Below are 26,651 nucleotides of genomic sequence, written 5' to 3' on the forward strand. Positions count from 1 at the left end.
ATCAATAGAGATTGCACTAGTAATCAAAAGCTTCTCAACATACAAAAGCAGAGGACCAGAGAGCTTCATTCGGTGATTTCTACCAAGCATTCAAAGAAGAATTAATACCAACTTTTTCAAACTATTCAAAATATAGAAGATGAGGGAACAATTCCAAGCTCATTCTACAAGCCCAGCTAAACCCAAAACCAGACAAGGATACCACAACAAAAGAAATTACAGGCTATATCCTTGATGAATACACAACTCCTTAACAAAATATTACTGAACCAAACTCAACAATACATTAAAAAAATCATATACCATGATCAAGTGGGATTCAGGCAACAGTTCTGGGGATGCAACAAGTTAATCCTCACAGATCAATCAACATGACGCACCACATTAACAAAAGGAGGGTAAAAATCATATGATCATCTCAGCAGATACAGAAAAAGCACCTGACAAAATTCAACATCCATTCACAATAAAAAAAAAAAAAACCTGTCAACAAAGCAGGTATACAGGGAATATACCTCAACATAATAAAGGCCACATATGATAAGCCTATACTCAAGAATGAAAAGCTTAAAGCTTGTCTTCTAAGATCAAGACAAGGATGCCCAATCTTGACAATTTTATTCAATACAGTATTGAAAAGTGCTAACCAAAGCAATTAGGCAAGAACAAGAAATAAAAGGCATCCAAAATGGAAAGGAAAAGGCAAAACTGCCACCATTTGTAGATGATGTGATAATACATATAGAAAACCCTGAAGACTTCCACCAAAAACTGTTAGAGACAATAAACTGTGAAGTTTCAGATGCAGTAAAGCTGCAAAATACAAAAATCAATATACAAAAATAAGTTGTATTTCTATATACTAACAAACTATCAGAAACATAACAATCCCGTTTACAATTACATCAAAAAGAAGAAAATACCTAGGAATAAATTTAACTAGGGAGGTAAAAATCTGAAAACTATGACACTGATGAAAAAAACTAAAGATAACACAAATAAATAGAAAGGTATTCCATACTCATTCCATACTGGAAGTTTTAATATTGTTATAATGTCCATACTACAGGTTCAGTGCAATCCCAATCAAATTTCTAATGGTACTTTTCAAAGAAATGGAACAATTCTAAAATTTGTATGGAATTGCAAAAAAAAAAAAAAATCAAAAAACCAAAGAGCTGAAAGACAACACATAGGTAATAGATACCTGAAAAGATGTTCAACATGACTAATCAGGGAAATGCAAATCAGAACCACAATCAGATAACATCTCACACCTGTTAGAATAGCCATTCTTCAAAGGAAATAACAAGTGCTGGTGAGGATACAAATGGAAGGGAACCTGTGTGCTTTGCTGGAAGGAAGGTAAATTTGTGCAGCCACTATGGAAAGCAGGCTGCTGCTGCTGCTGCTGCGTTGCTTCAGTCGTGTCCCGACTCGGTGTGACCCCATAAATGGCAGCCCAACAGGCTCTGCCATCCCTGGGATTCTCTAGGCAAGAACGCTGGAGTGGGTTGCAGTTTCCTTCCCCAATGCATGAAAGCGAAAAGTCAAAGTGAAGTTGCTCAGTCGTGTCCGACTCCTAGCGACCCCATGGACTGCAGCCCACCAGGCTCCTCTGTCCATGGGATTCTCCAGACAAGAGGTCTGGAGTGGGTTGCCATTGCCTCCTCCAATGGAAAACAGTATGAAGATCCTGCAAATTACAAACAGAACTACCACGTAAACCAGCAATTCCACTTCTGGGAATTTATCTTAAGAAAATGAAAACACTAACCTGAAAAGATACATACAACCCCACATTCAAGGCAGTATTATTTACAACAGCCAACATATACAAGTAACCTATCACTGATAGATGAATGGATAAAGAAGATGTAATACATATATGCAAAGATGGGCACAATGGACAGAAATGGCATAGACCTAACAGAAACAGAAGATATTAAGAAGAGGTGGCAAGGATACACAGAAGAACAGTACAAAAAAGATCTTCATGACACAGATAATCACGTTGGTGTGATCACTCACCTAGAGCCAGACATCCTGGAATGCAAAGTCAAATGGGCCTTAGGAAGCATCACTACAAAGCTAGTGGAGATGATGGAATTACAGTTGAGCTATTTCAAATCCTAAAAGATGATGCTGTGAAAGTGCTGCACTCAATATGCCAACAATTTTGGAAAAGTCAGCAGTGGCCATAGGACTGGAAAAGGTCAGTTTTCATTCCAATCCCAAAGAAACGCAATGAATGCTCAAAGAATGCTCAAACTACTACACAATTGCACTCATCTCACACTCTGGTAAAGTAATGCTCAAAATTCTCCACGTTAGGCTTCAGCAGTACGTGAATTGTGAACTTCCAGATGTTCAAGCTGGATTTAGAAAAGGCAGAGGAACCGAGAGCAAATTGCCAACATCTGCTGTATCACCGAAAAAGCAAGAGAGTTCCAAAAAAACATCTACTTCTGCTTTACTGACTATGCCAAAGCCTTTGACTATGTGGATCACAACAAGCTCTGGAAAATTCTGAAAGAGAAGGCAATAGCAGACCACCTGATCCGCCTCTTGAGAAATCTATATGCAGGTCAGGAAGCAACAGTTAGAACTGGACATGGAACAGACCAGTTCCAAATTGGTATGTCAAGGCTGTATATTGTCACCCTTACTTAACTTATATGCAGAGAACATCATGAGAAATGCTGGGCTGGATGAAGTACAAACTGGAATCAAGAATGCCAGGAGAAATATCAATAACCTCAGAAATGCAGATGACACCACCCTTATGGCACAAAGCAAAGAAGAGCTAAAGAGCCTCTTGATGAAAGTCAAAGAGGAGAGTGAAAAAGTTGGCTTAAAGCTCAACATTCAGAAAACGAAGACCATGGCATCTGGTCCCATCACTTCATGGCAAATAGATGGAGAAACAGTGGAAACAGTGACAGACTTTATTTTGGGGGGCTCCAGAATCACTGCAGATGGTGACTGCAGCCATGAAATAAAAAGACGCTTTTTCCTTGGAAGAAAAGTTATGACCAACCTAGACAGCATGTTAAAAAGTTGAAATATTACTTTGCCAGCAAAGTTATGTCTAGTCTAGTCAAAGCTATGGTTTTCCAGTAGTCACGTATAGATGTGAGAGTTGGACTATAAAGAAAGCTGAGTGCCAAAGAATTGATGCTTTTGAACTGTGGTGTTGGAGCACACTCTTGAAGAGTCCCTTGGATTGCAAGGAGATCAAACCAGTCCATCCTAAAGGAAATCAGTCCTGAATATTCATTGGAAGGACTGATGCTGAAGCTGACACTCCAATACTTTGGCCACCTGATGCGAAGAGCTAACTCATTTGAAAAGACCCTGATGCTGGGAGGGATTGGGGGCAGGAGGAGAAGGGGATGACAGAGGATGAGATGATTGGATGGTATCACTGACTCAATGGACATGAGTTTGAGTAAACTCCAGGAGTTGGTGATGGACAAGGAGGCCTGGCGTGCTGCAGTCCATGGGGTTGCAAGGAGTTGGATTCGACTGAGCGACTGAACTGAACTGATACACATATACATATATATGTGCGCATATACACACAGCTTAGCTTTCAGAAATGCCCTGATACTAAAGCCTAATTATTGAGAAAAATGTCATACTGAAGATTCTGAACCTTACTCTGTAATAAAAATGAGTCAACTAAAATTCTTACAGAAAGAAGTAACCTAACAAATGCAGTGTTTTAGGAAGATTTATTTAACATATAGGGCTTCACAAGTGGCGCTGGTGGTAACGAAGCTGCCTGTCAACGCAGGAGATTTAAGAGATGCAGGTTCGATCCTTGGGTTGGCAAGATCCCCCTGGAGGAGGGCATGGCAACCCACTCTAGCATTCTTGCCTGGAGAATCTCATGGACAGAAAAGGCCTGGTGGGCTACAGTCCATGGGGTCAGACAGAGTTGGACACAACTGAAGAGTCTTAGCAAGCACACACATTTACTATATAAGAGCTAGAGGTGTGAAAAGTAGGAGACGTAATTTAGGAGCTTATCAGCATAAACCAGGTATATGGTAACAAGGGCCTATAGTGACAGATAGGAAATAGAAATTAAAAGGAAAAAAAAAAAACAAGAAATATGTAGAACAACATATGCAAACGGCACTGTACAAATATTATTTTTTATTATTGTGAAAGAATCCATAAGCTGTGAAGCCCATGAGAAAAATGAAATGCAGAGGTAAGGATGAGTAAGACAAAATCCTCAGGCAGTAACACTATTCTTTTCTGCTTGCCCTCCAGATCCAAAGCATTCATGGGGCTTACCCAAGTTCTAGTGAATGTGGAAGTGCTTCGGTTGTTAATCAAGATCTGTACAGACCAAGATGAATTCTGCAGATTTAATTAAGCTCCATGAGGAGGCATTATTCATATCAATTCTGATCTTGGTATGAAATAACAGATGTTTTGTTCTTTTCAACCTGAAAAATGAATTGTGTGTGGGAGAGAAAGAACGAAAGAGAGGCAACGCATGTTGGACCCTAACAGATGGGTCTTTCTCCTTTATACAAAGTGACATGTTCTCCAGTAAAGTGTGCAGTCAAGCAGGTTCTGCTTTTGAAGAAAAAGGGTAACTAGTACATTGCTAATTACACCTTGGTTGTTTAATTAACAGTGCTCTGTTCTATGACTAAGTTAGCCCAAGGATAACAAACATAGCCTGAAAAATAAAGGTCAACCATTCTTTCTATTCTTCAGTTTCTATATTCTATTCCTACCCCACCAAATGCCACAAACCTGTTCAACTTTTGCCTCCTCCTGAATTCATTAAAAACTTAAAAAAAAGGACTAACATTAACCAAACTTCATTTGAGGAAATTAGGAAAATCTACGTTTAATTCTTCCAGAATTTATCTGAAAAAAAAAAAGAAAGCAAAAACCTTGGCCAATTTACCTCAAATTCCTTCACCTTTTCCATGGTTATCAAGCGCCTTGACGTGTGACTGGAAAGCTTCTGCTCGCAGTTGCTGATGAGCTTCAGGCAGGGGTGCCAGGGCACCATCTCCTCAGTGTATCTGAAGAAAGAAGAGCTCACGGTTATGAACACTCACAGGTGCATCCCGCACAGGATCATCAAGGGGGTTGATCCAGGGTGGAATGGGACCTCCTCCCCCTACAGGCTGCACCATTTTATTTCACATATGTTAACTGTCCACATAATCCATAAACCATCTGCATTTTTAACAAGCAGTTTAATTTTTTTACCTATATAATGTGAGAGAATATGGATACGTCTTAAACTACAAAAATACAAAATGACAACTCGACCCTAAAGGATCCCGCAAGAGCACAAAAAGACAAATACAGACCACAACAACTCTCTGATATTCTTGACGGACTGATTCAGCTAGGGATTTTTATAAATTCCCCACGTATAAAGTCCACTACACTATATATTTTCCCCTTTAAAATGAAATGTCCGTGCTAAATTGTAATGACATCTTGAGACCTCTAACAACTTTGTTATGTAAAGATACTTGAGATAAACTACTGCTAGAACACTACAGAAAACATCAATCCTCTGCCATGAAATAAAACCAGAGTCATGATAAAGAGTGGTGGTACCCGCTGCTGTGCAGCACGTGTATTGAACTCGGTGAATGAAGATGATGACACCGAGAGAGCACAGCAGTCCAGCTGCAGGAGTTCAGAAGCTGACATCCGATAGGCTTTTGGCATTAATCTTGGTAGAAGAAGCAGGTAACAAATGTGGGGGAAGTAGTTATGGAGCAGAATTCAGAAGAACAGTAGAAGAGAGGGCTCCCTAGGTACGGGCATCTTTAAGAACACAGGGATTGCCAGTTTTTGTGTTTTTTTCTTCTTTACAAATCGTTATACCTTTCTAGATACATAGTTTCTGCAAACATTTCTTATATGGGAAATTTTAAAGCTCTGATCCAAGGTGGGGAAGGAGCCGACCAGCACTTCCTGTAAAGGATCACCATCTTGGTTAGCCCATTCTAATACATCAACACTGTCTCCCCCACCCCTCTAACTGATTTATCTAGGTCCCTGTGACCTTCAACAAGCTCTCCCTCACTACCTTGACCACTTGCTCAGAACCTTCACCACCCACTTACCAAACGACATTCATAATGCACCTCACTTCATTATCAGTGGAAGGAATTCTCTTGAAGTCCTTCTCTGACTCCTTCCTCAGGGCTTTCCAACAAGTAATGACCATTTTGGACTTCATCTCACCACAATTCTCTAATGCCAACTACACAGTAAGAAATGTGCTCTTATAACATCAGTTGATGTCAAATTTGTAGACTTCATATAAACCATTTATGATATGGAAGAATACATTCTATATCATAGTTGACAGACTAAAATAATGATAACAGAAAGAAAATATAGTTCTGACCTTAGGTTTGCAAGCAGCAGGGTTTCTAGATGTCTGAAACTGTCAAATCTAGTAATGTATACTTTTTTAAAGAAAAGAATCTTATTTTCCAGCAAAGTGATAAGGTATTATTGTTAAAATGCTACTTAAATGTATACAAATATAAACTCCTCATGCTTATATAATCTGTATAATTATAAAACCCAAGATAAATCTATAAATCAAAGAACAAAACCAATACAATTATTTATGACATGAATAATATTAAACTGGTAAAACTAAGCCATTGGCATTTGGCTTAACAGCAGAAAAACATATTTACATGTTAGAGATTATTTTTTGACTTGATCTTTGAGTTTGAGCATGAAAGGACATCATTTAGGTTATCATTAACAAACTTGTTTTTAACTTACTGCTCTTGAATGAGCCAATCAATTTAATCATGTACTTCTAAAATATACTAAAAAAATTAAAAACAGCATTTAAAATCATCTACTATATATTTATTACTATATTTCATACCAATGGATTGTTTGCAATCTGTTAAGTAGGAGCTATAAATCTGTACTATGCCCAGATTATGATGAGGGAATGGTATTTTAATTCTGTTTTTACTACCATCCCTCTATGATATAAGCAACTATTTAAAAATCTAAATAGTTAATAGTCAGCTAGAATAGATAAATCCACAGAGATAGATAAGTGGTTGGCAGGGAAAACAGCAAGAGAGATTGTTTGCATGAATGAGGTTTCTTTAGGGGGTGATAAAAATGTTGCGGAGTTAGACCTGGAGAATCCCATGGAGGGAGGAGGCTAGTAGGCTGCAGTCCACGGGGTCGCAAGAAGTCAGACTGAGCGACTTCACTTTCACGCACTGAAGAAGGAAATGGCAACCCACTCCAGTGTTCTTGCCTGGAGAATCCCAGGGATGGCAGAGCCTGGTGGGCTGCCGTCTATGGGGTCACGCTGAGTCGGACACAACTGAAGTGACTTAGCAGCATGGTTAAATAACCTTGTGGCTATGCTAAAAACTGTGGGGTTGCACACTTAAAAGCTGTGATTTTTCTGGACTTCCTTGGCAGTCCAGTGCTTAAGACTTTGTTTCCCAATGTTAGGGGTGTGGGTTTGATACCTGGTTGGGGGAACTCTGATTCCACATGCCTTGTGGCCAAAAAAAGCAAAATATGAAACAGAAACAATATTACAACAAACTCAATCTTGTTTAAAAATAAAATAAAATTGCGATTTTCATGGTGTACAAATTAAATTTCAACTTTTTTTAGAAAAAAGGGGAAAAAACCCTGTATTTATACATAGCTTTTCCATCAGTCAGTTCTGACAGTCATTTATCTTCCTGTGAATTTTCACACCTCAGACTATTTCCAAATGTCATTAGAGCTGCACTTCCCATTTGAGACACAGTGCTGATTGGAGCACTTACTGAAAACAATTTAAAGAATCATTTTTTTTCTGTTTCCCAGATGAAAAAATGAAAAATATGTTCTGTTCACTGCGCTGAGCCAGCACAAAATTCATTTTATCACAATTAAAATTTACCCCCAAATCCTACTTTGGAGTTCTTTATCAGACTTCACTTTGTCATCATTTTTTCACAAGCTTAGCAGTTGGATTTCTATGAAAGGACATCTTTCACAAAGAAACACAGTTCCTAATCATTTCATATGGATATGTGGAACCTGGGCAAGAAGCTACAGTCACTCAACAGCTTAGGAACTCCTATAACATCAAACACAAAAGTTGAATGCATGCCCTGACCAAATGAATGTTACACAGATCTTCGGGGTCATTTGCAAAGAGTTGAAATTGTGAATAAACTCACATGTACCAAGAGTCAACAGTAACTTTATGTGGTTAAGTTTCTATGCGTAATAAGAGTAAACTACTAGAAAAGCACAGATGCTAGACTGATGCATTCTGCTGAGAAGGGTTGGGAAAGTGTCAGAGGTCGTGACAATTAAGCCTGGCCTTAGATTACCAGAATTTCACAGCTGAGGAAAGAAGAAAGAGTATATCAAGCAAAGGGGACGAAATAAAAAAGGTAAAAGGATACAAAGAGTACAGAGTGTCTTGATGCAGGCCCCAAACCCAATATACCACGGCAGGAAGAATCTGGTCTAGAGGAAGCAGAATTTGTTGAGCAGTAGTTTCTTCACAATTTAAACTGTTAAACAGTGAAAAAATCATCAGTTTTGATAATTCTTCACAAATAACTAAGCTTTGATGTTTTTATTATGCTTTACAACTTTCAAAATGTCCTGGGTTTAATGAATAATACCTTAACTTGATTATAATGTGCAATTCTTATTTTTAAACTTCAATCGTATTAACAGGATTTGGTTGAGTAAAGGAATTCAACAGCAGGACTAAAAGTCAATATTACTATACCAAAAATACAAAAGTTTTCCAATTAAGCTGTGCCAAGGCACAGTTTTAAAATGAATTCTTTATTCCCAGGCTAATAAAAAGCTATACCCGCAATACAACATAACCAAACTAAGCAAGAGAGTTCCAGAAAAACATCTATTTCTGCTTTATTGACTCTGCCAAAGCCTTTGACCGTGTGGATCACAATAAACTGTGGAAAATTCGGAAAGAGATGGGAATACCAGAACATCTGACTTGCCTCTTGAGAAACCTGTATGCAGGCCAGGAAGCAACAGTGAGAACTGGACATGGAACAACAGACTGGTTCCAAATAGAAAAAGGAGTACGCCAAGGCTGTATATTGTCACCCTGCTTATTTAACTTCTATGCAGAGTACATCATGAGAAACGCCGGGCTGGAAGAAGTATAAGCTGCAATCAAGATTGCCGGGAGAAATATCAATAACCTCAGCTATGCAGATGACACCACCCTTATGGCAGAAAGTGAAGAGGAACTAAAGAGCCTCTTGATGAAAGTAAAAGAGGAGAGTGAAAAAGTTGGCCTAAAGCTCAACATTCAGAAAACGAAGATCATGGCATCTGGTCCCATCACTTCATGGGAAATAAATGGGGAAACAATGGAAACAGTGTCAGACTTTATTTCTGGGGGCTTCAAAATCACTGCAGATGGTGACTGCAGCCATGAAATTAAAAGATGCTTACTCCTTGGAAGGAAAGTTACGACCAACCTAGATAGCATATTCAAAAGCAGAGACACTACTTTGCCAACTAAGGTCCGTCTAGTCAAGGCTATGGTTTTTCCAGTGGTCATGTATGGATGTGAGAGTTGGACTGTGAAGAAGGCTGAGCGCCAAAAAATTGATGCTTTTGAACTGTGGTGTTGGAGAAGACTCTTGAGAGTCCCTTGGACTGCAAGGAGATCCAACCAGTCCATTCTGAAGGAGATCAACCCTGGGATTTCTTTGGAAGGAATGAGGCTAAAGCTGAAACTCCAGTACTTTGGCCACCTCATGTGAAGAGTTGACTCATTGGAAAAGACTCTGATGCTGGGAGGGATTGGGGGCAGGAGGAGAAGGGGACGACAGAGGATGAGATGGCTGGATGGCATCACTGACTCGATGGACGTGAGTCTGACTGAACTCCGGGAGTTGGTGATGGACAGGGAGGCCTGGCGTGCTGCGATTCATGGGGTCGCAAAGAGTTGGACACGACTGAGTGACTGTACTGAAATGAACTGAAACTAATTCTACATTGTTTAATTCGAAAGCAAGAACAGTATTTCAAACTTTCACAGATGACTTTAGTTTTAAGTTCATCTAATAGAAACAGTAAAGATTTTGGGTTATGTTTGCTGCAAAGGTGAAAACAGTTCATTCCCTAAAATAAATTCATGACAAATTAAGTTCATTAATAAGATTACTTTGGGTTAAGGGGAGGAGAAGACACACTGGAAGTCTAGTAATGAACATCAGAAGATCTGAAAATAACTCTCAGACAAGTAAGTCAGGGAAGTAAACGCCACAGAAGTCTTCCTATTTGTGTCCTAGTCTGGATGAAACTTGCCCTTTGATAAAACATCTAAAGCTAAAAAAATAAATAAGTAAATAAAAACCTGCCTCTTTTTTACTTCTAAAAAATCCCTTTGGTTATAAGGACTTGGAAATTTCCTGTTGTCAAAAAACTATTAAAAGAGAAGTCACTGAAGAAACATCCTAGAGATTTTTTTTAAGATCTTCAGAAATAGTAAAATAGTTGAAAGCGCCTCCAATTTGACTTTTCATAACAACAAAAGAATTAGAGAACATACTCATAACCACATTTAATTTCAATTAGAATTAAATAATAAACTACAAAATAGTAGAAAGTAAAAAAAAAATGCCAGAAAATAAGAAACACGAAAACCAATGAGGATACTTCAAAAGGACAGAGCAGCTACCTCAAAGAGACTCTCCTATTTCAAATCTAGGACAATCTGAGTAACAAAATCATGACAGAATTAAATTATAACCCAATGAATAATACTGGAATCTCTGACTCCATACCAATATAAATCAACAAATTAATGGGAGGGAAGGGGAAACTAATCCTTACAGAAAGCCAGCTTACAAATGCAGAAGGAATGATGGAAGAGCAAACTCATCATTATGGCGGTTGTTAACAATAAAACAAGACATTGGTGTATCCTGGGTTTCCGTCCCCTGGAACATACTAACTGAAAAGAAAATGATAAATCACTTTATCAGAGTTCTGATATTTCTTTATCAGAAATGACAGTTTCTCCACTTGACAGAACATGACCAGATGATTAAGTTTAAGATCTCCAGGAGGGGCTGCTCTGTGTGCCCCATAATGCAATGCACTAAGAACATAGTATCACTTTTGTGGTATTCCTACCAAGAGCAGTACCAGAGCCTGGTCACGGAAGAAACAACAGACGGACTTGGTTAAGGGCCAACCTTCAGAATATAAGCCACGTACTGTACAACTCTTAAGGACACACAGATAAGGAAAAGACTGAGGAAGTATTCCAGACTGGAGGAGAATGACATGATGGATCAGGGCAGTACATTTTCCTGGAGAGACTACAATCAGTAAAATCTGAAGGGGTCCAGGATCGGGCAGAAGTACTATCAATGGTGTTTCCAGACTTTGGGGCTTGATGGTGATTTGACAAGAATGCTCTTACTGAGAAATGCAATGAACTATGTAGGGGTGATGGGACATCACATCTGCAACTTCTTAAATAGTTCTGAAAAAGATTAATGACAGTGGGCATAAATGTAATGTGTGAGAAAACAAGGGTAGAGGAGGTGTATCTGAACAGCTGGAAAATTTGGATGAGGGGAGAAATTAGAGCTTTTTGTACTGTATTTGAAACTTTTCTGTAAATTTTGAATTTATTTCAAAATAAGTTTTTAAAAAATTCAGTCCTGAAACCTGAATTAAAACAAAGACACAAGGAAACTTACTGCTGGAATTTAGCTTGTCTAAGACAGAAACCACTTTTGCATAGAAATAAGCAAATACGCTACTTTCTGAAAATATTAATAAAGCCTCATCTATCACTTAATATACCAGGTACCTGAGATCTTGGCAGGATGCTGAATTAAGTGAACACAGCACAAGGAATAATGAAACCAATGAACTAGTCAGCTTTAAACTTTCGACAAGTCATTTCATTCCTTAGAATTAACTCCTCACATTTCTAAAATTAAGAAACGATCAATTTCTTAACAGAACATAAGCCCAGTGTTAAGGGGTTCAGATACAAATGTGCACAGTTTTATTAGCCAATAAACAAAATGCAAGACTAAAGTTAGCGCATGGTAGCTTCCAACGTGACATTTATTAAAAAAACAAAAAAGCATAGCTTCCAACGGCTGGAAGACCATCCACCATTACAAAACCACAAACAAGATAAAACTGTTCTAAAATGCTCTCTGTTTAACTATATACAGTAAATATAGAAATTAAAATAATTTTTAAGAAAGATTTCTATAGCAGATTGAATAGCCAAATTTTGAGCTTGATACTGCTTTTCAACTCTAAAGAGTCTATTTTGTTCAACACATCATGTCTTTCATTGTTGATGTATATAGCTCTGTTTAAAATTAATAATTACTGAATAATAAAACTCAAACCACTAATGTTGAACAGAATCAGGGCTTTAAATATATGCATAGCTCTTCTTTTGGTCTTAGTTTTTTAAGACAATCACAAGAGCAACATATATTAAGGCTAACAGTAAACAGATGAATCACTCAGCCAAGTTGTTAAAAATTACCTAGGTTTGTGGCCTGGCAAAAGAGCTGATGAGCAGCTGACACATAGAACCTGAACTAACAGTGATCAACAACAGGGCAAACTTTTGCACTTACAGGTCAGACAGTAAATATTTTAGCCTTATGGACCACGTGTGCTTCTGACACATATTCTTTTTCGTTGCCTTTTTCCTTTCTAACAGCCCTTTAAAAAGATAAAAACCAGTCTTAACTGCTTTACCGGAAAAAAAAAAAAAAGGCTAAAGACTGTATCAGGCTGACAGGTTGTAATTTGCCAACCCCTGATGTAAAATAAAAAGTTTAAAGCGATTCAATCAATAAGAGAAAGGGGCCTGTTTTATACAACGTGTTGGTAAATAAAGGCTATTGTACACATGTACACATTAAACATGAAGATACTCACTCTGAATATGATTAGAGACAGAAAAAAAGCATGTTAGATACACAAACACCATAGTAAAAATGAAGTTAAAAGTAAAATTATTATTATTACATACTCTGGTGTGTATACTGGTAACCAATAGACAAGTCTTCCACCTAATACGAGGGTCTCTGCTGAGAAGTTTAACAGGTCAAAAAACATATCACTCAGATGATAACTCAAGGAAACAGGAACGTGGCTTTCTGGACTAGACAAAACAAAATTTCAGAATCAGTGAAAAACTTAAAAACCAGTGAAAAACTAACACTATTAAACTCAGTTAGTTAAAAAGAAGCAATATGCTTCTTCCCAAGGTAGTAATATATCATATTTAATATTCACTTACCATTTTTCTATTCCCTTTGGTATTTCCTTCTGTGAACCTGTTCTTCTTGTAGATTCTCTAATACCATACGGAGCTAGAGAGAGCACACGGAACAAGGACAGTCAAAAGTCACCCCTTCACCACTGCCAAGCAGATGGACACCACGTGCCTCCAGATGTGACATCCTGAGGACACAGCACCTGTGCAATATCCCAGCCGAGAACGCAAACGAGAGGGACATTCTCGTTAACGCTGGGAGGGCAGGCAGGCAGGTGACTGTGTTCTTCAAAATGTCAATGTCATGAAAGACAGAGGAACGTTGTGGAAATGCTACAAATTACAGGAGGCCCTAAAGATATGATTACTCAAAGCAATGCCTGACATTAGACTGGATACTGTACTTCAGGGAAAAACATGCTACAAAGGAGTAATACTGGGTCAACTGACGAAACTGGGTGAGAAACTACAGATTAAAGTACTGCACTGACTCACTGAAACTGGTAACTGTACTCTGGCTATCTAGGGCTTCCCAGGCTCAGCGGTGAAGAGTCTGCCTGCCAATGCAGGAGCACAGGTTTGATCTGTGGGTTGAGAAGGTCCTCTAGAGGAGGAAATGGCAACCTGCGCCAGTTATTCTCGCTAGGGTAGTCCCACGGACAGAGAAGCATGGCGGCCGCAGCCCATGGCATTGCAAAGGGTTGGACAGGACTGAGCATGCATGCTCTCTGGCTATCTGAGAGCCTATCCCTATTCTTAGGAAATACACACTGGAGTGTAGGAAGGTAAAGGGCCAAGATGGACACAACTTACTCTCAACTGATCAGGAACAAAATTACATATTTTTACAAATACATATAGAGTGAGAGCAAGTAATACAGCAGGTTATAAATAAAAAGCCACCCAATTTCCATGAGTATATTCATACACATTGTAAAGTGAAACTTTACAACGTATCCAACTCTTTGAGTCCTCATAGACTGTAGTCCATGGAATTCTCCAGGCCAGAATACTGGAGGGGGTAGCCTTTCCCTTGTCCAGGTGATCTTCCCAACCCAGGGATCAAACCCAGGTCTCCTGCATTGTGGGCGGATTCTTTACCAGCTGAGCCATAAGGGAAGCCCAAGAATACTGGACTGAGTAGCCTGTCCCTTCTCCAGGGGATCGTCCCAACCCAGAAATCAAACCAGGGTCTCCTGCATTGCAGGTGATTCTTTACCAACTGAATTATCATTGTAAGGCCTTAATAATTTTCCTTTTGTTATATTTGAAACCACCTAAGTTACCAAATGGAGAAGGAAATGGCAACCCACTCCAGTGTTCTTGCCTGGAGAATCCCAGGGACGGCGGAGCCCGATGGGCTGCTGTCTGTGGGGTCGCACAGAGTTGGACATGACTGAAGCGACTTAGCAGCAGCAGCAGCAGCAAGTTACCAAAGAACTGAAGAGGTCTGAGATGGAAGGGCTGAGATACAGCTTGCCACTATGTACAGATTTACAGTCAAAGACTACAGAAAAGGCAGATCTTTTCTTAGACAGGATGCCTGAAAAGCCCAAGAACCCAGGAGACAAGAGAAAACAAGTTCCATGCACATTCCTGAAGCTCAGCGGGTTCACAATCCCAGGGGTTCACAGAGCTCCAAAGTTCTTATAACTCTAGGAAGAAGATGCCAGTTAGAATGGGCATAAAAACAACAACAACAAACACAAAAGGTTAGACACAGAAAATCTGAGATGCCTAAAACTTTCTTCTTCAAAATCTGATCCCATAATTGCAAATGACATTTTGGCTCTAGTTGGCATGCTAATAACCAACTACAGGTAAACATAAAACAAATATAAAAACAAATTTATGTCTTGAAAATAAGCTGAAGAGAAAAAAGGGGTGACAAGTTAATATACATCGTTTAGAAAAACAAAACCATGTAGTGAAATTGGCGTCCTGCCCTACATGCACAATTTCTTCCTTCTCACAATGTGAAGAAGTCAGGAGTGGGGGTAATGCTAGTACAAGGTGGCTCTTTTCTGTCGTACTGATACATTTTGTACATTAAATGTAAATGACCTTAGGAACCCAATCCTACTCCTGCTGCTGCTGCTAAGTCGCTTCAGTCGCGACCATCTCTGTGTGACTCCATAGACGGCAGTCCACCAGGCTCCTCCATCCATGGGATTTTCCAGGCAAGGGTTCTGGAGTGGGGTGCCATTGCCTTCTCCAATCCCACTCCTGCTTTTGTATAAAAACATACTTACGATCAGTGATGATTGCATCAAAATATGTGCCCTTCCTCCAGGAAGGTTTAGATGCATCTGAAACCAGGACATCAAGGTAATACTTCTCTAAACCATACTGACGAAGATTGGCCCTAATGTTTTCATCTGGTCCTCTCCATTTCTGGTTTTTCCTACTAGCCTTTCCTAAAGGGAAAGAAAAAGGAAGACAGAACTAACAAACAACATTCTTAACTCTTTGTCATTTAGCTAAAAGCAATGTTTAGCTCACCCAAAACTACATTAACTCAAATAGAACCTGCTTTTGTTTATAAAATTTTAACTGTATTTACACAAATGAACAATTATTTTTACTTTAACTTGCAATGAAGAAATACTGATGAATGAGATAAACGGAGCAGAAATGAAGAGAGCTAACCTTGGAAATGCAGAAGCAGTGACCATGGAGAGAGAGAAAGGAAAAGGGAGACACGAGATATGAAAAGTTAAAGTGGCGGCTCAAGGGAAGTTCAGAAGTTTCAGTTTAGGAGACATGAGTAGATGATGACATTGTCAGTTAAGATCTGAGAAACCAAGAAGAAAAACAAGCCTAGGAAAAAAGATGAAATTCATCTGCGATACATCAATCTCGATATACCTTGAGGTACCTATGGAAGATTCAGAAAGAGCTATTCAGCAGGGAGTTAGAGGCCAGAATATATATACACACTGGGAGATATCAGTAAATAAATTTAAGCTAAATGTGTAAGAATGAATGATATTTTTTACTAATGTAAGTGGCAATTATCTGTTTGTTCTATAATTTCTCTATTTTCATAAACTTCTCTGCATTATGATCTACTTCACAATAAAAACGAAACCTAAAAATTAAAAGATGAATGACATGACTCTGCACAGTATGTAATGTGACAGTTGGGGCTAACAAAGATGCCTGGAAAAAAGCAACATGTAAACAGACACTGAAGATAACCACAGGGCCTTCAGGAAACTGAGAAAGAAACAGACAAAGAAATCAAAGTACCACCAGATGAAGTCACTGTCTAGGAAACCAAAGGAGGCATTATGAAGGTCTACACTGCCGAATACTGTAGACCTGTGGCCTGAGTATTCAGTAAGCATGGAAGCTGGAAAACAACAGGCAGAAGACAGTTAAGAGATGAAAAAGAGGAAAGAGCAAGTAAATACTAGTCTTTTTAAGAAGCACTTTGGCAAACAGAAGAGGAAAATAAAGTAGTAGCTAGGAAGGCCTCTACAGGGTTGATAGAAAAAGTTTTGCATTTTTAAAATAGAGGAAATTTGGAAGTATTTGAGAGTATAGTAAGAGATGAGAAGCACAGGAAACAGAGGGCAAATCTAACAGCACCTTGGATAAGCTCTGAGGAAATTCTACCTCAATCAGAATTCTACCCAAGCAGACTGAGAGGTCAGCACGTAACTTTTACACGTAACTCTAATAAATAAAAATTAAAATGAAGCACATAGGACAATATCCTTAAAGCAAACAGACTGTTTCTACTAAAAGCAAACAGGAATAATTCTTCTTAGCACTCTGTCTATGCTAAGATACTGCAAACAAAGACTATCTTTTTCTAGTTAGCCCATTTAGATGAACTTCATAAAATGTTATTCATTCTCCTTATAGTACTAAAGTACTATTCCTTACAGTCAAAGTAGAAAAAAAGGCAGTTCATCAAATACAATATATCAAATTACTTCAAGAAAAGAAAGTCTAATAAATTCTCACCTATATAGTAACTTACACTGGGTGAGAAAAATAAAAAGCATGTTTTACAGGCTGATTCTAGCTACAACGATAAAACAATACCATAAATACAATTTCAAAATCAAAGAAACTTTACATTTTTAACACTATTCAGCTATAAAAAAATACTTTTAGATTGATTCAATTTCATGCAATCACACTTCATTAGCGCAGCTTCTGGATTTTAAAAGTGTTTTCCAAAACTGCCTCAAAAGCAACCCGATGCTTATTTCAAGTTACTCTCAGTCTAATGCAGAATCTTTAAAGTTACTGTCACCTTAACTGCTTTGAAGATGTTTTGGTTAATTATGAAATCAAAAACATATATGGTACTCAAGGACTACAGTAATTAATCAAGTATACACATAACAAATGGCTGCTAAACAAAAGAACGGTGACCATCTTTAAGCAGAAACTATGTCTTACTAAGGTGAATATACTAATTACAAAAGGCTTAGTCAGTCCCTCTCCTACTTCTTTCCCAGCCGTAAAGTTTTACAACTTTACTGACTGCCTACTTTTTAAAAATCTAAGACCAAAAATAGCTCTGAGAGAAGGGCTTTTGGTTATTCATCTTTGGTTCCCCTGGGAGGTCATTTTGCTCACTGGATAATTTCATGAAAAGCAGATACCCAATGAAAAGTCTTATTGTTGTAAAAATAACTAAAACCGTATTATATCACAACTCTATATTTTAACATTAAAAACAGATGTATAATGCCATACATAACTATTTAAGTACTTTAAAGGCACATTTGGTACAAGAGCAAAGACTCATTTGCTCATTTGTTATAGAGGAAAGACTGTAACACTGTCTAGAACCACTACTCACCCAAGCCATGAACAGTATTGTAGTCTATATCTGTCCCATATACGTATGCACCAAAATGAGCAGAAGCTATCAGAAGGCCACCTGAAAAAAATCACACAATTGTGATTTGTTAACCAGAAAGTCCCAGACTCTTATTTCTTCCTCTATTTAATCTGATCCAGATTCTTACAGACTACCTGTAGGCAGAGTACCCTGGAATGACCTTGGTTCTGGCCATACTTAACAGGCTTCAGGATGAAAAAGCAAACTCCTAACCTGTGCTCATCAACCTGGTTAGAAAGCAAGGAATTAATATATGTCCTGGCATTACTACTTAAAAATTCCCAGCACTATTTTGGGAAAATTATCCATTTTTTTGGTGAAAATAAGAGGTTTAGACATTTTCCTTTTATTTTTGAGAAGTCTATATAAAAGCATCTTCTTCCCTTCTTACAAATAAACATATAAGGCTGCTACACAAAGAGCTGGCAATAAGTAAGTTCTAACAATTGAACTTAATTCTCACTGAAGTCAGAGTTTCAGATAACTTAGAACATAATTAATATATGAGATTAATTCTTATAAAAATTAAAATATGAAGACAAGTATATCAGTGATTATCACTCCTATAATCAGTGAGGTAATTCTTTCATTTTCAACTGTAAATTTCTATGGTAGGACAATCATGTCTGAATAAAGCTATTATTGAAAATCAAAAAAAAAAACTGTAAATACAAATTCCTGAATAACTATTATCAGACATAAACAAAAATAGTTAATAAAACAAATCTTTTTACCTAGTGTTATAAACAAAGAAAACACAAATGTCCTAATACAATCTGAGGGGACTAAGTAACTTGGTAGGTATGACCAGTTTAATATGGAAAAGAATCCTAATAGAAATTAAAAATTAATGAAAACCTTAATGAAAAATGAAACATTTTAAAATTGTTTAAGAACAAAAATTCACAAAGTTAATAGCTGTTCTTTTCAGTGAACTTCACTTTTTAAATTACCCAAACTAAAAATGTTCTTAGTGATTGGGTAAATCCTCAGAGCTTTACTGCAGAAAGATCTGCCAGTCAATATGAATTCAGAAATATACAGAAACATACACTTAGACGATGCACAAACTTGGATACGGGGCTATAACTAGGGCTCTTTCCAGTCTATCCTTTTGAAATGTAATCTCTAAAATCAAGATGGGTAGTGCCTCCAGAGGGTCAAAATCTATAAATCTTGTTTTGAGATTTATAGATAGATATAGATCTATAAACCTATAAATCGTGTTCCTTCCATAGTCATTTAAAACATAGTTTGGTAACATGTACTTAAAAATCCTTTGCTCAATGAAAAATAACTGACTAGTTCCTAGCGGAGCCATGAGTAAGAGAGATGGAAGACTAACAGCATAGCAGAAATCAAAACCTAGGTTCCCCCATGCGAACTACAAAAAGCATTTGTTTGAGGAGGTAAAGACTGACCTCCTAGTTCTTAGCCTATAAATGGAACAGTCAAAATTTAGGAAAGATACTGTATGTAGTGACTTGAAATACTCATTAAAAAAAAATCACTTCATCCAAATTATGAGGCATTACTACAATTCTGCCAATTAAGGCAGATACTCACCTAGAAGAACTAGTTGTCAAGGGGAACAGAAAAGCTTTCCTGTGCTTCCTTAAACAGAACCTTATCCATTTGGTTAGAATGAGCTTTGAGAAGACCCAATTTAGAGTACACTGCTGAAAGGAGATGAATAATCTGTTAGACTGCATCTGTTAGTGAACTCTGCACTCTTTCAAGGTTTTCAAGTTTTAAATAAAATCACTATAAATTAGCTTCTCTGGTCACTGGGTAATCACTGTTAATTACCTCATTTTATTTCAATTAAATTGAAGCATTTTTGCATTTAGTTATGTATCTCAGGTGGAGTTTTCTTGGAAGCTTTTTGGTGGAACAAGGGGTAATAAAAAAGAAGAGGTGAAGAGTTGAGGGGGCAAATAATGCAATTCACCCAATTTCTCATTATGCTATCAAGTGTAAAAATACCACAGTGTGATCTACACTAGTAAACCAGTGTTTTGATTTCTTATTACTTAAACAGTAACCAGTTTAAGGTTCAGGCAATATCTTTGCAGGCAAATGGACACAACAACTGAACTTTATAATGGAGAAACTAATTTATGATTTTCATCTGTACAGATTTAAGCAGAAAGCTATACAAAATGTGAAAATCAGAACTGGGCTTTAGTTTTGCTGAAAGAAAAGGAGGAAAAATTGTGATACTACTTTACCTATGTTACCCTAAAAGAAGAAAACAAAATACGTAGAACTCTAAAAAACCGGCAGCTTATGCAAAAGGATACTGCCAGAGAACAGAAATCCTACCAAGCTATGAGACTCAGGAAAATGGGACTACAGAGTGGCGAATAAAACGGGAAGCAGAAAATTATTAGAAAGACCTACAGAGATCCATTATCTCTCTCCTAACTTCCTCTCCTCTTCATAGTCTCTTTTCAGACCTAGGACAGTGGGTATCTCAACACCTGCTCTCACATCTATCATTCTGCAAAGATAAAATTTTAAAGTTTTACTCTTTTCCTTACACCTATGGGCCATCTGAAGGTAGAAGAACCCAAGGAATACACAACCAGTCTCCTGGGTATATTCTCCACTAAAGGAGAAAGAAGAAAGGGAAAAGGAATCTGAGCTACGGCTGCAGAGCTACATCACTGCATCTGCACACACTGGCAGACACTTATGCCAATTATTTTCATTATAAGGTTACAATTTTAACCCTCAATTACATTTCTTGCTGCCATAACTTGCAAATAGTTGCAAATTATGAATATCTTGGAAATCAGCCAAAGAAGGAACTAGAAAATGAATTCATGGTCAAACTGTTCATTGTAACAATTCAGTATTGGCTATATCTAACATCTTTCACCAAAAAGGATCTCAGTGCTTAACAAAATAATTAAAAAATGATCAACAGTACAGGTCACTGTCTACCATGCATAACACAACTTCCTAATAAGTTCATAGACATATATTACCTCATTTACCCTCACAATATATTACGTATTACAATTGTACAAATGATGAAATTGAGGCCCAAACAAGTTAAGAATTTTGCTCAAAGTCACATAGTAACTGGTAAGAGTAAGGATTTAAAACTCACTCTCTTTGCTGTTACAGTGGTCTATAATCAGACAACCTCCTCTAGGATCAGCAGCAAGTGAAGTAAATATTTATTAGGCTACTATGTAGATACACAAAAGTAAAAGTTTGTTATTAAACAAATTAGATTAAGTAAGACTACACACTCCGTTAAGAGTTGTATACCATTCACAAGTCTTATATCACATCACAGGTCTGCCTGTGACATTATAGGTATTCAACTGATGCATCCTCATCACTCCTTTAGTGATGTTCATATTAGAATAGCAGTACTTTCTAATCACTGAGAGCTGATCCAGGATATGTATCTTCTCCCTTGGAAAAATGGAGATGCAAAAAAAAAAAAAAAAAACCTTTACTACAATGAGAATCAATGTATTTGCTAAAACAGAAATGAAAAGTGTGCTTCTGCAGCTTATAATGTCATTCTAGACAAGACAGCAGACTGTCTAATAGAAAAAGGTATTTAGGTAGGAAAAGATTACATCTCTCCTTTCAACTTCCCGGAAGTTCTCTAACCTACTCCATAACCTTGAGAATATCACAAGTCGTAAGTAGTCTGTGGGTAAAGCATTTAGGAAACTAATAAATATCAATTTTATACCTTTAAAACAGAAAAGGAATTGCAGACACTTAAATTTATAAACAAATAAAAACTAAACAGGAAAAAAGACAAAAATAACCAATTGTGTGTGAAAAACTATGACCATGGAGGAAAGCACAGGGCTGCTTATTTCTCCAATCCTTCAGAAGGTACTACCCATCAAAGAGAGAAAAGGCCCAGGAAAGAGGACAAACTGCTTAAAAACTGTTGCCTGTTCACAATTACTGGCCATTATCAATTTTAAAGATGGAGCCAGTGGCGAAAAATCTACCTGCCAATGCAGGAGACGTGAGTTTGACCCCTGGGTGGGGAAGATTCCCTGGAGAAGGAAATCGCAACCCACTCCAGTATTCTTGCCTGGAAAATTCCATGGACAGAGGAGCCTGGTGGGCTACAGTCCATGGGGTTGCAAAGAGGAGGACCAACTGAGCATCAGTTTTAAAACAAAAGCACTAAAAGCCGAAGTCTTAAAGCTATGCTTAAACAACAAGCACAAATCATGAAATGTATTTTAACAACATTCTTTGCAAAGATCTTCGTCCTGCAATTTTTCATTAACCATCCTGCAATTTTTCATTAACTGTCCTGCAGAGTGCAATTAATTCTCCATTAATTGTCCTTATGTTGTTATCGTTCAGTCACCAAATCGTATCTGACTCCTCGAGACCCCACAGACTGCAGCACACCAGGCTTCCCTGTTCCCTGTCCCTCACCATTTCCCGGAGTTTGCCCAAGTTCATGTCCATTGAATCAGTGATGTCATCCAACCATCTTATCCTCTGTAACTGTCCTATACAAACACTCAAATGACCAAGATATGCCCCTCACTCTAAAGAGCTGCCCTAAAGGACATTAGGGGCAGATCTCTCGCCCCTTACCACACTAAAGGTAGTCAACATCTTGACTGCTATGGAAGTTAGCATTTCATAACATGCCCAGCCTCATCCATGTCAAAGGAAGAAAATTTTACCCATACTAGTAACTATTTTTAAACTTTATGATCTTGCCTATGTGTATGTGCGTGCATATCAAACACATACATGTATGTATCTCAAAAAAAAATCACTCCGCAGAAAAAGGTTTTAGAAATCCAAGAACAAGATAATTAACAGAGGGTTAGCATTTGGAAAAAGACAAATTAGATTTATTCCTCACAGCAAACAAGAAAATAAACTCCAAATGTACCAGAGATCTAAAGGGAAAAAAATCAAAACTACTGAAGAAACCATAGCTGAATTCCTCTATAACTTGGATACAGGGAAAGCTATCGCCTGGTTGGAGAAAAAAAAAAAGTTACACACAAAATCAGAAGAAAAATGGCAAGCTGAGAAAAAATATTTTATATATTTATCTACATTAAAACAGGAAAAAAAAGAAGGGGACTAAAATACAAAGTATTTTTAAAAATAAGGGGGGAAACCAAAATATCTACAGAAAAATGAGAAATGACTTTAAGAAAATTCCAAAAAAGTTACACTGTTAGTCCTTAAAATAGAAAGTTATTAGAGGTCACTCTTAATAAGAAAAATACAAATTAAGATTACACTGAGATAACATTTTCACCCAATGGACTGGCAAATTTCAAAAGCCTGATAATACACTCTGCTGGTGAGGCTGTGGGGGAACAGGGACTCCTATATATTGCTGGCAAGAAAGCAAAATGGCATAATGCAGAGTAACTTCGCCACATTTAACAAAATCACATACACATAAACTCTTCAACCTAATTTCCTAGTTTTAGGAATTTACCCTAGAGCTCTATTTCCAACACTATAAAAGTATATATATAAAGATTATTCATTGCAAGCACTATTTATAACTGTGAATATGGGAAACTACCTATATCCAGGCTTAGGAGACTGTCTGAATAAATTACAGTACATAAGAATCTGCCTGCAACGCAGGAGGACTGGGTTCGATCCCTAGGTTGGGAAGATCCCCTGGAGAAGGGAATGGCTACCCAGTATTCTGGCCTGGAGAATCCCATGGACAGTATAGTCCATGGGGTCCCAAAGAGTCAGGCACAACTGAGAGACTTTCATTTCATTTCAAACCCATGGAGTATGCTGTAAAATAGAGGAAAACAATCTCTATGAACTAAACGCAGTGATTTCTAGGAAATACTGTTAAGTGAAAAAAGGTTAAAGTGGAATTTGTAGTATATGTGAGAACTCACAAGTTCTAAACTATGCATATATGTTTAGTTATGTATACACACAGTATGTATGCATGAATGTGTATTTGCATATGCATTTATATACAGATTATATATATATGTATATATACACACACATGTATTTCCAAGTTGTCTGCTGAAAGGGTGTAGAAGCAAAAATACCTAGCACCTAGATCTTGGTTTCTAATATTAATACCATTCCCCACTAAAAGAAATAAGAATTTCTAAGAGACATGACTGATTCCAGGGTCTGGGGAGGTAGGAAATGAGCCAGAAAAAAGAGGGAGGTGTTAAAATAAAAACAAACAAAAAAAAGACTACAGGAACATATCACAAAGACAGATCCAATATGAAAGGGCTTGCACAAGGCAAATCTGGGACAATTTGAGCAATAAAATAATTTAGAAAAAAGTGAATTAAGACCACTTGGGAAAAGGAGGGGAAATCCACTAATTCTTATTAACAACAGATAAATGAATACAAAGGAAAAGAAAGAGTTTTTGCTTATAATAAGAAAGGTGTCCACTGGAGGGAGTGCTGAAGACAGAAAATCATCCCTTTGTAGCCAGAGTTAAGAAGGGTGTAGGCAAGAACCGACAATCAGCACTAAATCTGACAACCACAGGGTGGGGGTGATTCAGATATATAGAATAGAATATTTTCAAGATCTTGGTGTTTCTCCATACAGACTGCCTATTAACTGCAAGGAAAAAAACTAGTAATCACACAGCGGGAGGGGGGTCGGAAATCGAGCACCATCTCAATCAGCTGATCAAAATTAACATTACCAATGGGGAGAGATGGGTACTATGTGGATGCCCTCAGAAGGACACAAAACCACTGATGCAGCGGTCCAGCCAGGAAAGTGGGACCCCTTAACCTAATCACAAGGAAACATCAAATTAGCAAAAAAAAGGAATATTCTGCATAAAAAATAAAGAGAGGAGGGATAATATTCCAAGTTTCCTAAAAGAAAAACTAAGCCTTTGGACACATTCCATACCAAAGGATCAAAGAAATGCTGACAACAAAATACAACACCCGATGCTAGAATGAAAAAGGAAAAAGATGGTATAAAGGACATTCGTGAGTCAACTAACAAAAATGGAATACCAACACTAAAGTACTATATGAATACTATGTTTACTAACAGTGAAAACCATACTGTGGTTATGCAAGAGAATATACTTATCATCAAGAAATATATACTGAAGTGTTTGAGAGGTAAAGGGATATAATGGATGCAACTTACTTTCAAACGGTACAGAAAGAAAAATACTGTTTATATAAAACACAATGAGAAAGTAAGTGATAAAGCAAATAATGCCAAATTTTAACAACAGTCTACTCTGGGTCAGGGATATGTAGGTTTTCTTTCTCTTATTTTTATAACTGTCACATTTCCGTAAGTTTGGTATTATTTCCTGTCAAGTTCAAAACGCTGGGGAGGCACTTAGGATGATTAGGATAGGAAAGAAAGGAGCGGGTAGTATGTCGGGGGTAGCATATATACAGAGACAGTGGAGGAACGGAGCAGAGAGACGCACCAAGGCTGATTCAACAACTCAGGAAATTATTCCACCTCTTAGAAACCTCTTGACCTTGATTCTACTTGCTCCCCATGTGCTACATTGCTCCCGTTAGTTTAGGGTACAGCAGCTGGCTGGCAGCTCCTAACGCTGAGAGAGGCAGTGCTGACGGGGACGGGCAGGGAGCCCCGGAGTTAGTGCTTGAGTGTGAAACCTATGAGATTTATACCGTGCCTAAGTCTGGGCAAGTCACTTAATCTCTGTGCATTAATCTCAGGAAGATTTTGTAGAGTATCTCAATGTCAGTAGCTGCAGAGAGTTAAATTAGACCTTAGAGTCCACAGCTATTACGTGACATGTTTTCTATTCAACAAATGGGAGCTCCTGTGTCATCACTGCTTACAGAGTTTCAGAGGAGTTTCTGACAGGGAAAGACCACTACAGTGAGAAATTCCAACTGCACATAATTTATTCCTACACAATCTGAACATAGCAAATTTAGTCAGGCGAACCTAATTGTGAATCCTCCATAAGCATCGGCAAGATGGAAGAAAAATGGGTTGAGGCGGGAAAATGTCGTCAAACTCAGGTGAAATAACCCTGGACTTTCACACAAAGTTAACTACGAGGACATCCAATCGCACATCCTGGGCATACAAAACCCAGGGAACAGCCTCAGCAGTCACGCTCTAGGCCACTGATACTTAGTCACTTTTCTTATTTTCAAACTTCACACATGAACCTCCACAAGCCAAAGATAAGGCACATTAACTATTTTTTATGTAAGTATATAACCGCCAATTTTAAAAGATGAATACTTTTTAAAATTGTGTCACTCAAGTCTTTCTTCCTCAAGTGCTTTCCCGTTTTTTTAATTCAAGTACAGTAAGAAATTTCCTATATAAAGAAACTGTAAAGCTTTACAACATTTCTATAATGAATGGTATGCTCCCCTCAGTGGTTACTTATGGGAAAAAAAACCCACAAAATTCTAAAAAACATAATAAAAATAAAAACAGAGCCCACAAAATTCTTTCAGC

General features: G+C 37.7%; 1 protein-coding gene across 3 annotated transcripts in view; it reads right to left on the reverse strand.

Moving 5' to 3' along the window:
* TRMT11 (tRNA methyltransferase 11 homolog) overlaps positions 1-26,651 on the reverse strand; it is a 60,503-nt gene that overhangs the window by 15,419 nt on the left and 18,433 nt on the right. For 2 of the 3 annotated variants that reach the window (XM_005684481.2, XM_005684482.3), the window contains exons 8-12: positions 18,144-18,224; positions 15,571-15,735; positions 13,343-13,415; positions 13,073-13,204; positions 4,937-5,057 (exon numbers count right to left, since the gene is read on the reverse strand). In XM_005684481.2, coding sequence (XP_005684538.1) covers positions 4,937-5,057; positions 13,073-13,204; positions 13,343-13,415; positions 15,571-15,735; positions 18,144-18,224 — 572 coding nt within the window. Of the gene's footprint in view, positions 1-4,297; positions 4,464-4,936; positions 5,058-13,072; positions 13,205-13,342; positions 13,416-15,570; positions 15,736-18,143; positions 18,225-26,651 lie in introns of those variants that run through there. The other variant, XM_013966364.2, reaches the window with a different exon arrangement.

Source organism: Capra hircus, chromosome 9 (genome assembly GCF_001704415.2).
Source record: "Capra hircus breed San Clemente chromosome 9, ASM170441v1, whole genome shotgun sequence".
NCBI classification, from domain to species: Eukaryota; Metazoa; Chordata; class Mammalia; order Artiodactyla; family Bovidae; genus Capra; species Capra hircus.